Source organism: Helobdella robusta (assembly GCF_000326865.2).
Source record: "Helobdella robusta unplaced genomic scaffold HELROscaffold_16, whole genome shotgun sequence".
Lineage (NCBI taxonomy): Eukaryota > Metazoa > Annelida > Clitellata > Rhynchobdellida > Glossiphoniidae > Helobdella > Helobdella robusta.
The window spans coordinates 2,342,872-2,361,213 of NW_008703893.1; the positions used below are offsets into that span (position 1 = coordinate 2,342,872).

General features: G+C 33.2%; 2 protein-coding genes across 2 annotated transcripts; one reads left to right on the forward strand and one right to left on the reverse strand.

Moving 5' to 3' along the window:
- Positions 1 to 1,909: 1,909 nt before the first annotated feature.
- HELRODRAFT_169779 (hypothetical protein) lies at positions 1,910 to 6,896 on the forward strand (the record flags this gene model as incomplete). The annotated part of the gene is made up of 7 exons (XM_009015597.1): positions 1,910 to 1,936; positions 2,194 to 2,365; positions 2,687 to 2,790; positions 2,959 to 4,242; positions 4,464 to 6,049; positions 6,122 to 6,285; positions 6,355 to 6,896. The coding sequence occupies 7 exons, from the start codon at positions 1,910 to 1,912 to the stop codon at positions 6,894 to 6,896; spliced, it is 3,879 nt and encodes a 1,292-aa protein (XP_009013845.1).
- A 71-nt stretch (positions 6,897 to 6,967) lies between these two features.
- On the reverse strand, positions 6,968 to 11,261 carry HELRODRAFT_190865 (hypothetical protein). The gene is made up of 11 exons (XM_009015598.1): positions 11,112 to 11,261; positions 10,705 to 10,791; positions 10,293 to 10,595; positions 10,089 to 10,147; positions 9,910 to 9,954; positions 9,603 to 9,630; positions 9,286 to 9,422; positions 8,800 to 9,075; positions 8,478 to 8,604; positions 8,218 to 8,266; positions 6,968 to 7,878 (listed from the first exon to the last, which is right to left on the reverse strand). Exons 1-11 carry the CDS (start codon positions 11,152 to 11,154, stop codon positions 7,800 to 7,802), a joined length of 1,233 nt encoding a protein of 410 aa, XP_009013846.1. The 5' UTR covers positions 11,155 to 11,261; the 3' UTR covers positions 6,968 to 7,799.
- Between the last annotated feature and the right edge of the window lie 7,081 nt (positions 11,262 to 18,342).

An 18,342-nucleotide genomic window follows, 5' to 3' on the forward strand; every position in this document is an offset into this window, starting at 1 on the left:
CTCATGATGATCGTTCCGATGACAATTCGAAGATGACAATAAGAAGTTTCTGGAGAGTAAACGCGCGCACATTTACGCACATACATCAATACAACACACACATACACAACATCCATTCAATCGGTGTCGTTATGTTTCTCTTCAACTTTCTATTTTCTTTACCGGACTTAATTTTATTCATAGGTAAGTTAGGGATTGAGATAAGTTGAACAATCGTAGGTAGGCTAGGGCTTAACATTAGTTAAAAAGTTTTAAGTAAAATAAAAACGCTGAAATATGTAAAATAAAATACCTAAAACATGTAAAATTCCAAAAACGTAGAAAAACATATTTGTAGGTAGGTGAGTTGAGTTAATGATTATAAGTAAGCTAGGGCCCTGAGAGTAATTTAATTGTAGGTAGGTGACTGACTACTATTCTTGCGACTTTTTACTAGTTTTTTGTGATGTGTTTGTTTTCGCTTCACAGCCCCACACCAACAAAACAAACTACATTTTATTCTCGTCGTCGCCTTAAATTTTACTTTTTTGAACAATCTTTTTAATAATGTTTATTTATTTGATTATTTATTAAATGTTGACTGGTTTCTAGTTTTTTTAATTTGGTTATATAATTTTTGGATATTTCTTGATTTAATAAAAGCAACTATTGTGTTTTTCTTTCTTTACTAAAATCTCGAAATTGTTTGTAAATCTGTACAGTTAAGTGTTTGTTCGAGTTTGAACAAGCCTTGCAAATATTTTTCAAATATGGTTCATTGATTGGTCGATTGGTTGGTTTATTAGTTGATTGAATAAATGGTTGGTTGTTTGATTGGTTGATTGATTGATTGGTTTGTTGGATGATTGGTTGATTGATTGATTTATTTAATAGTATTGTATATATGAAAAAAATCCGATTAAGCCAACATACGGCTTTACTTGGCCACTGTATTTCACCAAACAAAAGCAACTTCTTTATTTATATATTTATCATCCATCAAACTATCCACCCATCCCCTCATTCATCCATCTATCCAGCCATGGATAAACATAAAAATATAAATACGTGTTGAATATATACTATAAGTTTTACTAATAAAATATACACGCCTATATTGTATTATTTTCTCATTCTCTCTTTCTCTTTCCCTCTCTCTCTCTCTCTCTCTCTCTATATATATATATATATATATATATATATATATATATATATATATATATATATAGACATAACTAAGCCATGTTCATACCTAGCGCAAGAAAATATGTTATATCAATCAATTCACACAGATGATTGGTTGCACGCGTCCGATCGATACTGTTGATGTTTTGTATCAGTCTGCTGTACGTACATACTCATACAAGTGTGTATACAATTTTGTATACAAATTTGTATGAGGTTTGTGTGTACGATTGTGTGAACAATTGTGTACAGGAGTATTGTCAATAAAAAGATACGTCTAAGAAATTTTTACACATACACACAGATATGTCTTTACGTGTATTGTGCGTATTTCCAAGTTAACTTTTCATGTCATGTTATATATTTCTTTCACATTGGTATTACGGTAATGTATGAGTATTGTTTTGTCTGTGTCTGTGTGTATGTGTTTGTTTGCTTGTGTGTGCGCGTGTTTGTGTGTGTGTGACTAACACATAAATAAATAATTAATAAATAATATTGAGTAAAATTTTTATAAAAAACATCATTATATCCAAGATAACAAGATGAAGTTACATACGCTTTTAAAATAACTCAAGTGCGTGGTTGTAGAGTGTACGGTATAGTTTTGTCGGCGTAAAAATATAAATAAATAAAAAAAAACAAATAAACAAAGAAATAAAAAAGAAATACAATAAAGAAATACAGTAAAAGATAGAGAAATAATATTTAAATTTTAAAATCGCAATCAAATCTATCAATTCGCATGGATTACTATTTATCTGGCATACAGGTTTGGCCATTAATATTTTAATTTCTTATCAATGAATTTTATAACTAATTTTAAAAAGTTCTTAAAATTTTATACTATGTACGTAAAATAATCGCCCTACTTCTACTACTACTGCTACTACTAATACTACTACTGCTGCTACTACTACTACTACTATTATAACTACTATTACTATTACCACTACTCCTACTACTACTACTGCTGCTGCAGCTGTTTCTACTACTACTACCCCTAATAATAATAATAATAACAAAAAGGAGCAAACGACGACAACAACATTCGATGTAGTATTAAAAAGACACGAGGGCAAAAAAAATCTTGGGTTCAGTATTATTGGGGGCGCAGACAGCCCTAGGGGTAACGTGGGCATCCAGGTTAAATCCATACTACCAGATGGCCTTGCTAAAGAGGACGGAAGATTGAGAGAAGGTTATTTTTATTTTTTTATTGTTTTGCTTTTAAGTTAGTTTTTTAAAATTATTTTTAATATATATAATATAATTAATCAAAAATTAATTTATTTGAGGATTTTATTGATATAATAGGAAAATTATTTAATACAATAAAAGAATTATTTGATATAATTGGATATTAATCAATGTAATTGTGAAATTATTTTATTTTGACCCATCAAACAAATGCACTTAGATGTAAGTTTATTTTGAAAACTAACTACAACGCATTCATTATTAATTCGTTCGTTCATTTCTACGCACGCATACCTGATGCATTTCTTGCTACAACGAACAGGTGACGAGATAGCAGCTGTCAATGGAGCCAGTTTGGCTAACCTAACACACGTTGAAGCCCTCCTTACATTTAAAAAAGTCAAATCTGATGAGTTGGTACTCACCGTTAGAAGGAAATTTAAAAAGTTGGGTGTGTTTTTTGTGTTGTAAATTTTTTAGTGTTTGTGAAATTAAAGTTGGGAATTAATTTAATTAAAAATATATATATATAAACTAAATTATAGTTATGACAAAAAATTTATTATCCATGTATCGTGAAAATAAATTGTATAGATGAGTATCATTTACACGAGCAGACCCATCGAAAAACTGGATCCGAAACCGACTTACTCGATTCTGCCGACTAAAATATCGACAACCACTGAACCTGACAATACCGAATTGCAAGTGAACGCCTCAACAAACGACCAACAACGGATTGTTGATGATGAGAAGGATGGTGAGGATCTGAAGTACGGATGCATTCCAAAAGGCCAGGTGGCGATGAAGAGGGAGGCCTTGTTTGAATTGCTCTCCCAGAAAATGTCTCCTGAGAAATCTCCGAAACACGCGCATAACAATCACAAATCACAACAACATGCAACGGATAGGCGGTCGCCTGATAAAATGATTCGAATTCCAACACCGATTGCCATCTGCGAAGATTACAGAAAACCAAACTCCAGCGAAAACGACTCAGGAACTGGTTTGCAGCGAATACGGTTGAATCTAAAAGTAGACGACGACTACAACGACGAGAATAAAGATAGTGTTAACTACACTTCAGCAAAACCTGAAATTTCCCACGAAACAATGAAGCGATTCCTCCTCCATCGTCTGCCTGGAGAATCATTGGGACTTGAAGTCGACATCAAACGATCCTTGGGTGACAGTGGTCCTCTGCATGGAGTTTACATCAGCGGGATAACCCCGGCCGGAGCTGCAGACAAAGCGACGTCTCATGGTGCGTCAAACGTTCAAAAAATTTGCGTCGGAGATAAAATTGTTGAGATAAATGGTAGGCGTTTGAGTTCTGTGAGTCATTCGGAGGCTATCCAGATATTAAATGAAATGCCTCTTAGAGTTGAGTTGTTGCTCACATCAGGTCACAATGAGAAGAAAACGTACGTAGATGAGGTCGATTCGAAAAATATTGCTGATCCAAATAAGAGGTTCAGAGGGAAAACATTGAACAACTCGGGCGATGATCACGTTGTAACTAGGCAGGACAGCAGATCACATACGAAGAAACAACAAAACAATAAAACTTTCACACCAGAAAATACATTCAAAAATGATTTTTATTCAAACCAAACGTTCAATCGAAATGAAGATTCAGATGAGTACAGAAATTATTCTGACGAGGAAAACGATTTCAATTCTACAAACAGAAAAGAAAAGCACAGCAGTCACAGCAACAGCAGTTGTAACGGGATTTTATACGCCATGCAATCGTGCAAAGCGAGCATTTTACACGATGGCTACGAGCTGAGGAAGCTGGCCGTCAAAAAACGCAGAGAGGAGGAGCTTGGTCTGGTAGTGGAGAAGTGTTACGTCGAACCGTACGAATATTTGAAGGTTGTATTAGACATTTTTACAAAATATTTTGTAACTGACATTTCAATCACAAATTTTTACGATAAAACTTAGTTTTAACATTTTTATTTTAAAAACATTTGTAGTAGTTTTGTTAAGGGTTCAAATAGAAATATTTATTAAAAAAAAATAATTTTGAAACAAATATTTACGACAAAAACCTAATTTTACAACAAATATTAACGATAGAACTTCGTTTGCAGGTAGTTGACATCCATCCTTACAGCGTTTTTGCGAAATCTAACCTCGTGCACTGCGGAGATCTTCTCGTTTCTTACAATGGTTTGCCTCTTGAAAACATCAATAAAAAGAAATTTGAAAATCTCGTGAAAGAGACGGGCATCATTTTGGAAGACGTCAATATTGAAGTCTTGCGTCAGAGGTCGCCCAAACACCACAACCAACTAGGTTATTCAAGACAAAATGATTCAATAAGCGAGGACACAAGCAATCCGTTTCTTCGCCACAATCCTGACAAATATTGCTGGTCAACCAGTACTTTATTGGAAGATATTGACGAAGAAAGCGAACCAAATGACAAAATTCGTACTAACCAGCGACACAGATTAAGATCAGGCAACCGAGGAAAAACTCCATCGCCTACAAGAAAAGCTCAAAAGTTTTCAAATTGGAATAACTTCATGGATTCGAGTCAGTCTAGAGATTCCGGTATCACTGAAGACGACAAATCATTGAGAAATTTTCACAACTGGACACCTGCTGAGAATGAAGAGACAGGTCCTGAGTCAGACGTTGATGGTTTGAGCAACTGTGAAAATGCATCTCCCACCAATTATTACGTCTCTGAGTACAGGTTCTTTGATGGCAGTGTAGATGAGAACGAGGTCGTGTTGACGGGTGTCTACAAAAGACCATTCGATGATAGTCACTCAACTTTTTACACTCATTCGTTGGAAAGAAACAAGTTTCTTTCAAATGCTGAATCAGATATGTACTTTCTTTCAAAAAGTTCATCACTACCGCCTGCTAAATCTTTAAAATTTTCTTTACATGATGAAAACGTAAAAGCGTACGACAATCAAAGTCGTGGTGAATCAAAAGGTCAAATGAAGTCACCGGTCACCCACGACACAAGTCCTTACAGTTCGTACAGAAGCTCTCCGACCAGATCCTCAACGACAAGCCCAGAAAGAAACTCGCCTCTTCAACAACTTTCAACCAAAAGTCCAGTAAATACGAGAGCCACGAGTCACTTGTTCGTGCCACACCTCAGTCCGGGTAGGTACTCTTCATCATCCATTCGCAACCAATTCAGATCAACGAACGAACATGCTGGAAGTGACAGAAGAGTGGAAAGTTACGCAACAAAAAACAGTTTAGACGATAGCTGGATTGAAAATGAGATAGCTAACAATCTCAGAAGAGAACAAGAATCCTTAAAATTTCACAGCAACAACTTGGACAAAAAGTATTCTTTCAGCAACCCTAAATTAGCTGACAATCATTTTACATTGAGTCACAAGGAAGCACCCTTAACAAACAAAGAGTCTCAACCTATTGCGTCAATTAACAGAAATAATTTCGCAGATAAATATGCCAATGTTTCAGATGAAAAACGTCGTTTGTTTCTAACGAGCCTCAAGTTGCTACTTCAAGATTCAGCGAAATTGACTATGCTCTCAAAATTTCGTTCTCCTAGCGAACCTTTTCGCGTAAATTTGATGCAAAGTATTTTCGGTCTGGGCATCGACCTTCACCTCACACCTTACGGAGGAGTAGTGATGGAGATCCAAGATTCAAGCCCTGTTGGCAGGAATAGAGAAATAAGGTAGGGTGATGATTCTTTCTGATTAGTGAATAATAAGTTTTATTTTGTGATGTTTCATGCTGATCACCACAGAGTAGGAGATTGTATCGTAGCCGTAAACAACACACCCCTAGCAACATTTGATTCAGCAGGTCAGTTGCGTCATTTCATTGGCTCCATACCACTCGGTCCAGTTAGACTGATCGTTTGCGTGAATCCTGAAGATCTCGTTCACTGGATGCAACCTGCATCACGAGGTAGACATTTGTTAAATGCTTGATGTATGTGGTAATTTAAGAAACGATTGAATGTTCATTCCTCCGCAGATCCTCCTCCTTCTACACATCTCCTCAACAGAACTTTCACAGATGATAAGAAGTTCTCAACCTCGAATTTGAACGCAAGCCAAAACGTTCGTCATCCTTCCAACGATGTTGAATTCAACAGATCAGGTCGCCAATTGAATTCCGAAACTAAAGAGAACGAGATAGAACTAGAATTTGTTTTCACCCAACAGCCAATTGACCTTGGTCTCGGTCACGTGACCGAAATAATCGGAGTCAACACCCCATACACCACCGTCGTTTATACGGAGAAGCAGGAAGAGATCACGTGCCTGAGGGACATCTCGTGCCTCTTCAACAAGAAAAATGACGGAACGGACCTGCCGGACAACGAAGAGTTTCACCTAGACGTGAAGGAAATTAAAAACGTCGGCGACTTTCCTGTAATCTCTCAAAAGGTCATCAAAAAAACAGACTCCAGGGATTCGTTCGAGAACGATATGCTTCTCGACGGCACGAGATTTGGTTTCTTGACGAGAATCGATTCATTTAAGAGGAAGTATAAAGTACCGACCGTGTATTAAACGATACTTACAATTACGTAAGGGTAAGCGCCGACGATGAACATCGTAACGCGTTCACGTAATTCTATATATTGACTTTTCAAGTATTATTTAAGACGATAAACTCGAAATAAAAAAACAACAAACCAGTGTTATAAAACTTGTTACAAGATAACATAATTTTTTGACGCTTGCGAACAAGTGAATGTCATACAAGAAGTTGAAACGCATATGAAGCAAGAATAGAACTAATCGCTGAAACTTAGAAACAAGAACGCAAACCAATAGTGAATCCACCGATATTAAAAACACAATTTAAAACCAAAAGCGTTGTTAAAATAAAAATGTGCGAATGATGACTTCACTACATCAATTCAAATACATTTACAACTTATCAGTTGGTAGTAAGATTCAAGTTTCCATAGGAGCATAAACATCGCGACAGAATTCAACTGCAATAAAAGTAGCAATTCTGTAACCGTTAAATCACGGAATGGACCAATAATTCATTGAATAAAATCATTTTCACATACGTTTATGCAACTTGATTCAGAAATTCAGAAAATATCTAAAAATAACTGAGGACTCGTGCTCAGAATATTAAACCAATTAAGAACCATTAAAATTATTTGATTCATTATTCAGCTTGAATTCTGACAAGGAAATTCCTGCTAGCCAAGTTTGTTACAAAATCGTAAATAAAAAAACTTGGTGATAATAAAATGAACTACAATATACATGTGAAAATAAAACCAGGAACATTAATAACATTAATTAACAAGCAGACAAGAAAATGATGACGATGATGATAAGGAGGAAGAAGAAGACTACCAACCAATCAAAAAACCAGTCAAATAACCAACCAATCAAATAACCAATCAATCAACCAATCAACCAACCAATCAAATAACCAAATTAATTTACTCAAAGCACAGCCTTCAGCTCAATGTCAAATATCAAGGTGCTGTTCGCAGGAATACTTCCAACTTTTTGAGAACCATATCTAAAAGGGAGAGGAAAAAATAATTCATCATAAATTATGCTAATGGGGAGCACTATACAGGAGGTTATATGCAGTAAATTAGCATAAATTATAATTAAAAAATGTACTGCTTAATGGAAAACTAGTAACAAATGGGTCAAGAGTAACTTTGATATGGATTACTATTTAGTGGGTTACAATGCAATCAATCATAAGTCATTCTACCTGTATTCAGTATTCAACAGAAGTGTCAAAGTCACGAGCCAAATTGATTGAATTAATCATTAATTATGCTAATAAGCTGATTAATAAACCGTTACAAATGTTAATTAATTAAGAAATTAATTATTCTCCCTTTACCCCATTTTTGGAGGAATGGTGATTGTTCTCTTCCCACCAACTTTCATGCCTTTAATAATTATTAAATCATTTATTACATTTATTCATAATATTGAAAACGACCAATCACTATTAATTGATTAACTGCAATGATCATATAATTATTAACAAATAATTAACGACCTTTTTCAAATTAACTCAAAAGATCAGTAGAAACGAGTGAAAGAATGGACAAACAAGTGAATGAATGAATGAATGAATGAATGAATGAAAAGACTAACCATCCAGCCCAACGTCCCATCCTGCAATAACCTCCTTCTTTCCGAGTTTGAACTTGAATGGATTGCCCGTCACACACGTATCAAAAATTTTGCCACTTTGTAACTTGCCCGTGTAGTACACTTTTACCTGTAGTAAAGAGAGAAAATATAACCCATAATAAAATATATTATATTAAAAGTATTAAATTATTATGTATCAATGTATGAAAATAATTATATTGAACGTTGTTGTCATCAAGAAATATTTTGAAAAAAAACCCACTTGCTAATATCAAAATTGAAAACTAAAGAAATAAAATTCAGAAAAATTTTATTTACTAACATGTTTGCCCAACTTGGCCACAGGTCCATGCCCTTCTTTCACCTCCTCAATAATAACCCCACCCTCTGCTGTGACTTTCTTATTTTTGCCGGTAGCTGCTGCTTGCTTCTGATTGGCTGGAGATGCTGCCTGTTTGCTGTCGTTCAATGCTGCTTTGCTGCCATCACTGGCTGCTGATTCGTTGGCGGCATCCTGTTTGTTCTTCTTCTTTTTCTTCTTTTTCTTCTTCTTTCCATCCTCACTTCCTGGAGTCCCAGCTACCGCTGACGCCAAACTCTGTGAGAGGTTACGATGATGATGTTGAGGATGGCAAGGATGCTAACGATGATGATGGTGGTTAAATTATAACGTGATAGTTCGCAACAATGATGATGACGACGCCAGAGATTATGATGACATGAGTATACGATGAAGATGATGATAATGAAGATGATAAAGGAAACAAAAGAGAATCAAAAAGTAATTAAATTTGATTTCACTTTTAACCTTAGATTCATCAGGTTTGGCGTTGCTCTCCTTAGCCTTCTTTCCTTTCTTCTGTTTGGCATTCTGCTTTTTTTTACCACCATCCTCTTCTTCCTCCTCCTCCTCCTCATCATCATCTCCATCACTATCTCCCGCCACTGAAAAGAATTACTACATTCGTTCATAAACAGCCAGTAATCCAGTGGAATACTACCTTCAAGCACTATCATTAATGTGTATCAACACTCACAGACACACACACACTTTTGAAATGAATGAATGACGATAATAATAATAATAATAACAACAACAATAATAATAATAATATGTCTTCTTACTTTCCATTTCATCTTCAAAGTCATCCTCCTTGATTTTTAATTTTTAAATAAATATTATTTATTACAAAAATTTTACTTAATAAAATGTAATACTCCAACTACAATTACTACCATTACAGCTACTACTAGCTACATCCATCATTACTACCATAGCAGTATTTAATATTATCTGACAACAGTTTAAACCAATAGCTACAACTACAATCACAAAAAAATTTGCCACTATTACTACTACTACTACTGTTACTAAAACTACTACTAGTACTACTACATAAGTTATTGCAAACAATACCTAACAACAACCCACCATATCATCTTCGTCGGCTTCCTCGGCTTCATCATCTAGGAAATTCTGTATGTGCGAAGTGCATACATACATACACATAATATACATACACTCATACATACATACATTTACAAAAACACACACACATACACACATAAATACATATACAGAAAATGGTCATTAAGAGAATGATTACTAACATCCATCTTGGCCTTTTTTAAAAGTTTCTTGGACTGTTGCTTAATCTTTCGTTTCCTAGCTTCAAATTTTTAATTATTCATATTGATCTTGGTAATTTTTATTATTCCAAAATCTAATTTTAAAAATTTTTTTGAAAAACATAATAAACTAATTCACCTCGCCTACGCAATTGTAGTTATAAATAAAGAATATTAAAAATAAACCAGTCAAATTACCAGATAGATCTTCAGCTTCCTCATCCTCTTCTTCTTCTTCTTCTTCATCTTCCAGATCATAATCCTCATCATCCTCATCATCACTTGAAAATGCTTCCTCAGGAATGTCATCTTGAAGGACATATCCAGTCAGATGAACTGCAACCTTGCCCTTCGTGTACAGAACAAGTTCCTCGCCCTCCGAGAAGTTCAAGTCCAAGGCTTGCTGGTAGAGGATTCCGGGAACCAGAGAGCAGAGAACAAACTGGGCGTTGTTTCTCTCCAGAATCACAGAAACTGGATCTGTGCTGGCTGTATATGTTTAATTATAATATTATAATCAGAATAAAAATTAGTCAGTTTTTAAGGAAAGAAAAAACAATAATTAAGAATTGTGTCTGAGAAAAATTAGTTTCTTAACCTTTGTTGCTGGGGTCTATGGCAGCCATTGAAATGTGGAAGTTCTTGTCTGGCGTTTGGGTATATTTCTTCCCACTTTCCAGGCAGACGCCTTCATTTTAAATTTTATTTAATTTTGATTTTTTAATATTTAAAAAAATAAAATTAAATTAGTAGACGTTTTCAATATTTCTCTTTTCTTTAATAATATTTCATCAAAATTAACTGACTTCATTATTCATTAGGATTAAGATTAATTTGGGAACATTCATTGAGATATGCATCTCCGAAATAATTTTGAAATTTAAAATCACAACACAAAAAAATCTATGAACACGTGCAAATGGAGCCAGGCAATGTGGCAAAAAACCAGAGGTGGAACCATTTATATTTTTAGTGCCAAATAATTTTTTATTAATTGCACTAACTCACCCCAAAATATATTATTTGCAAGTTCCTTTAGTACGACCATTTTCGACGAATTTTTAACGAAAATGACCCAAAACGAATCCTTTAATTTAAAGTGACAGGATCCGAGAAAAGAGCTTTTTTCAAAAACTTTATTTTCGCCACCAAAGACAATAAAAATAGTTTGGAAATAAAAAATATTTTTGCTACATTCATATATATAGAATATAACATTATTATATATTAATAACATTATTATATATTAATATAACATTACTTTATATTTTACATATACAGCTACAGAATATCAAAGCCATCTACATTTAAAGCAAGAATAGGCCTTGGAAAAATTTTCGCTGTCAATTAAACTTTATTTAAACTACAATTTGGTTAATTTGGCTGCTGTTAAAATGACAAATTGAATTAATATGCATAAACTTTAACTACCAATTCATTATAATTATGCGAATGCTTCCAGGTCAGCCAGAATTTATGTGCTATAGCTCAATTCCTTTTCTAAAACTCCATAAAGGCTTCCAATAGATTTTTTTGCCACAATTTTTAATATTTTTCTCAATTATATAATTACTTTATTTTTATGATCATTATATAAATACTGTATTGTTATTTTTTATTTCAATTTGAAGCCCACTCTATACAGCCCATTTTGGCCTTCATCTCAAATCAGTATTCACGAGATTTTTATGATGTACATTATTTCAAAAACTGCAAATAATAACAACAAAAGTGATAATAAAAATTTTAGTAACAACGCTGTAACAATACTTATGCAACGAGTTCGTATGCTTACGTTTTTTCATTTACATTACTTATTTATACTTTCACACACGCGCGCACATACATGGCACAAACATAGGTAATGACATCAAAATTTTTAAAATTGGATGAGAATGAGAAGTTCGTTACGAAATCGTTGGTGGAAATGACGTCACGTTAACGGTAGTTATTTAACTGTATGATGGTCAATTAGCCAGTATGAACATGTTAAAGTGGGGTCACAAGTTATTTTCTTCAGTTCAGTCGAGCAGCGTGCCTTCACATGTAACAATAATAAACGAAGTTACAATCGAAAAAGTTTTATAATAATAATACGAAGGGCGAAAATAGCAGATCAAACCAGCCAATCAGAGAGCTTCGTTTATGATGACGTCGATGATGACGTGCAGTGGACAGTGTTGATAATGATGGTGTGAGAAAATTTTTTCGCAAATGACCGGATGGTCAGTAGTCTGAATGACCCGCGCGTTCACATACTAATATACATTGGCTACTATTGCCACAGCTGTTGATAATTTTGTCGTCGTGGTTGTTGTTGTTGTTGTTTTGGTTGTGACTGTTATGGTTGTTTTGGTAGTTTTGAAAGTTTTGGTTGTTGTTGTTTTGGTTGTGGTTGTTATAGTAGTTTTGGTTGTTGTGGTTGTTGTTGTTATTAAATTTTTGTCGTATTTAAGCGTATCGCATCACACATTCAAACATCTAAACAATAATAAACAATATAAACTGAAAAGAATGAAAAACAAAACTAAATGATGAAACTAACACACACCCCACACACACATACACATACACACACATACAAACACACACACAAATACACAACTCGCTCTTTAATCAGAATAATAAGAATAACGAAAAAAAAACTCAAACATAGCACCTCCCACATTTCTAAATGTTCATTATGATTGGCTGAAACTTTAAAGCCCCACCTACTTCGAGAAGACCTTATATAAATAGTTGTTCATTTCGGTAGCGCTTGACGTATTTGCATCATCACATATATATATATATATATATATATATATATATATATATATATATTGTAATTATAATATAATTTATGAAAAATTATTTCCTATCTCTTAAACAGCCCATTTTTGCCTGGTGAAAATTCGTTGAGTGAGGATTTAAATGGTATTAAGTTTCTTAATCAAAGAGGATTAATGTATAACTATTTATATATGTGTATATATTATTGTTTATATATGTCCGTATGTAAAAATATATAAATAAATAAACAAATGTAGAAATTGTTTTTTATAATTAAACAAGTATCTTAATCTCCACTTCTTAAAGACGCTTGTTTGTATTTGTAAATTTTTTTTCATAACATTTGATGGTATGTATGTATACCAGAGTGACATATATGTGTCATAATTAATATATATATATATATATATATATATATGTGTGTGTGTGTGTGTGTGTGTGTGTTATATATACATATAACAACACAAACACACATATATATCTATAAGTTGTATATCAAAAAATAATTTTGAATTCTTACCAGGTATGTTAATGTTGCTATTACGATCTTTAGTATAAAATTTCGAGATTCTGAAAACAAAGTTTAAACATTGGGATGGTTAGTACTGTTGTTTATTTATTAATATTAATGTTATTAATGGATGGATGTATGGATGGATGAATGAATGGATGGATGGATGTACGGACGGATAGATGAAGGGATGACTGAATGAGTGAGTGAGTGAGTGAGTGAGTGAGTGAGTGAGTGAGTGAGTGAGTGAGTGAGTGAGTGAGTGAGTGAGTGAGTGAGTGAGTGAGTGAGTGAGTGAATAAGTGAGTGAATAAGTGAGTGAGTGTGTGAGTGAGTGAGTGAGTGGATGAGTGAGTGAGTGAACGAATGAACGAAAAAACAAATGAATTAATTAATTAATGAACGAACGAATGAATGAACGAACGAATGAATGTTGAGTCATTATTCTTTAAATGTATCTTTATTTCATTAATTTTTTTTTCATTTTTTTATTTTTATTTATTGGTCCGGTGTCAAGTGAAGACAAAGCATTTCATGTACACTTTCTCACATATTAATATCGGAGTACCTTTATTTTTCGAACGAAATATGAATGTACAATAACACAAACACACACTCACACAAACACATACATACACACATACATACATACACACACATACATACATACATACATACACATACATATATACACATATACATACATACACACGCATACACCAACTTTTACTTAATATATCTTGCAAATATTTGACAAAAAAATAATGATATAACGGGTTTTTTGGTAAATGTGCTATGCCATTTTACTTATGATGTGTGTGTATGTGTGTGTGAGTGTGTGTGTTTATATGTGTGAGTGTGTGTGTGTGTGTGTGTTTTCAATGTTTTCATTATTGAGGTGTGTTAAGAATTCGATCGAATTTTCGTTATGCCAGTAGTCGTCGTCGTAACGATTGAATGAATCAATGATTGATTGAATGAATAGATGAATGAATGCACGAACAAATGAATAAATGAATGGATAAATGAATGAATAAATGATTGAATGAATAAAAGAATGAAATAATTGCTATTTTACCAGATCACATAAACTGTTGCGTTTTCATGACATAACATACTCATGAATTTTCACAACAGACAGACGTGCATTAAAAATATTATTTTCATAATACAATTTATAAATCAATGTTTACAACTTTAAATTATGATTTTTTTCTCTCTCTCTCCCTCTCTCTCTCTATATATATATATATTTTTCATTTATTTTTTGATCAAATTAATACACCGTAATAGGTATTTATTACGAATTCCCTTTCGTCATTCTGTGTTAGCTGCTATTAATTTTCAGCGTTTTCAACGATACGATTCGATATGATACAATAAAATTCGATTCGATACCGTGCAATCCGAAACGAAACGAAACGGCACCGTGTAATATAAATTCCTTTGTTGCTTGCATGCGATTCGGTTCATTCGCCATTATTTATTGGCTATGATCTCAAATACTTTAAATAGCTTTTTATTGTTATGATTGCGTTGTTATTGTTGTTGTTGTTGTTGTTGCTCTTTTTTTCCTTATTATTATTGATTAGTTGTTATCGTTAAAACTATTTACCAATACAACAGAGAAAAAGCTTCTAATTGAAAATTGAAATGAAGCCAGTTAATTCGAAGTCGACGTCATCATCTTTACCCTCACTATCACCATCATCATTATCGTCATCGTCATCATCATCAGCAGCAGCAAGGACATCATCACCATCGTCTAAAACACCGACAACAATGACAAAATTATTTTCGGCGATACTTCTGTCGATACTCATTTTTCAACAACCCATACAAGGTAAGCGAAAATAATAATAATAATAATAACAATAATAACAAAATAACAATAATAAAAATCTTCATCATCTTCATCATCATCATCGTTCTTTAACCTCTTTAACCATACTTCTTTTGGTTTCCTATTGAAATCCAACCTACATCCAAACATGATAAACTGATACACACCATATACAGGCAATGTAACGCAAAAACACACATACATACGTACACACAAACACACACATACACATGCAAACATATGTACATACAAACAAACACATACACACGAACACACATAGACATCCAAAGGTCACACGTACAAACTAAGGTCAGAAGATCAAGTGCTGAAATCTTGACCAATGAATGAATGACTGAGTGAATGACGTCATTGTGATGTATTTAGCCCATACGTCATGTGACTATTTTAAACAGCCGCTCTATCAATCATAATTTTTACGGCCATTTTTAAAATTAATTTTAGCATAATAATTTTTATTAAATATTATATTACTGAATATCAAAAATTTAATAACCAGTTGATTGATTGAGAAATGTTCGTTCGTTCTTTCGTTCTTTCGTTCGTTTGTTTGTTTGTTTGATTGTTTGTTTGTTTGATTGATTGACTAATTAGTTGATTGGTCGATTGCTAATTAAAACATGATTGGTAGGTCGTTCTTCAATCGCTCAATTGAAAACGAATGAATCATACACTCTCGTTAGGACGATCGTTTAGTTTGGTTCTTCTTAGGAATTAACAAATCTCCGATCGCTTTGATTGCACAGGTGACACGTGATCCATAAACACACGCACACACGCGCACACTCACTCACTTACTTACGCACACACGCACACACACAAGCAAAAACAGAGATTTGATATTTACTATGGATGATAATAATGTTTGCATGTTTAACTATGGGTTTATGTGTCTAACTCTCTGCGTATAAAAATAATTATTTTTTTAATTAGACACATGTACTAATACACACCCACACACGCGCGCGCGCGCGCACACGCACACACACACAAAAACACACACGCATACATGTATGTATGTGTGTTTTTGCAAAAATACTTAATTATTGATAATTACACTTACGGACTTGTATAAATCATTGATTCAAATAAATGCATGTACGAGAAACACACACAAAATCACACACATACACTCATTCATACACACACGCACACACACGCATACACGCACGCACACACACACACGCATACACGTAATGCATAAGATTCATTGGCAAATATTGGCTCTTAATATCAAGTGGATAATTTGTAAACAATAAAAAATACTGGACCATGATGATGATGACGATACTGAAGAAAAAGAAGAAAAAGAAGAATATGATGATGATGCTGTTGTTGTTGATGCTGATGATGATTGCGGTAATGATAATGATGTAAAAACCGTGTTAATACTGTTGAAGCACGTGACATGCGACCTTTTATGACCTTTCATTTCGTTCTTGCTGATGCTACTACTACTGCTACTTTTACTTTTACTACTTCTACTACTACTACTACTACTAATATTACTACTACTATAATACTATTGATACCACTGCTACTGAATGAACAAACGAATGAGGAACAAACAAACAAACAATAAACGAACAATTAAACAAACGAACGAATGAATGAACAAACGAGCAAAAGAACAAACGGGCGAACGAGCGGTTAAACGAACGAATGAACAACTGAACAAACGAAACAAACACATTAAGAATGAAGAGCGTCAGACAGTGCCATCTTACGAAATTATTTGTTCGACCTTCTCAAATGTTTACAATCATCTCCATCTTTTATTGTTCACCAAACTACTTATCTCTGTAGCATCATGGGTACTGTCAAATCCCATTCTTATCTTCCTCAACTTCCTCATCACCATCATCGTTGTCGTCATCATCACTATAGCCATCACCACCATCATCATCATCATTATCATCATCATCATCTTTTTCTTTATTACAATATTTTTCTTCGTCATCCAGACTATTCATTTTGTCAAATTTTCTTCCATTTGCAATTAATTATAAATAATAATAATAATAATAATAATAACATGCAGGCTTTTATACGTGCCAACCAAATCCTTGTATGAACGGCGGATCATGTGTCCTGGGATCCGGATACATGGGAGCCTATTGCAAGTAAAGACTATTATTATTATTATTATCATTATTATTATTATCATTATTATTATTAATATTATTATTATTATTATTATTATTGTTATTATTATTATAGGCGTTGTTAATATATCAATTGATAAGTAAACACGCACACACACACATGCGCACACACGCACACTAACGCATACACACATACATTAAGTCGCATTGTCATGCTGTATTGTATTGTATTGTATGTAATGTAAGGAGATGTAAGCATTGTATGTAAATGTCAATTACATTGTTGTCTTAATGGATGAAGACATTCTTACCAAGGCACTTTGAAACGATAAATCATCGATTGGCTGCTGTATTTTTTGCTTATTTTGTATATTTCTTCTCAATAATTTTCATTATTATTCTGTGTTTTTGGCAATGGTTTATGTTGTTTTTCTTTTGATTTTTTGTAAGTTCTTTTGTCTATTTGTGTATTTTGTTTTTGTTGCAAATGTTTATTCATTTTAGAGATTTATTAATAAATTTGATTTAATTAGGTAATAAGATGTTTGTTGTTTTGTTGGCATTGTTTGATTTGAATTCCAGGCTTGATTATTGTGCCTTTAATGTGTATGTTTTGTATTTGTATACACATATACATGTGTGTATCATGTTTTTTAAACATTGTAATGTATTGTTTTGTATTGCATTGTATGTATGTATGTATGTATGTATGTATGTATGTATGTATGTATGTATGTTTGTTTGTTTGTTTGTATGTATGTATGTATGTTTGTATGTTTGTTTGTATGTTTGTATGTATGTATGTATGTATGTATGTATGTATGTATGTATGTATGTATGTATGTATGTATGTATGTATGTATGTATGCTTGTATGTATGTATGTATGTATGTATGTATGTATGTATGTATGTTTGTATGCTTGTTTGTATGTTTGTATGTATGTATGTTTGTATGTTTGTTTGTATGTATGTATGTATGTTTGTAT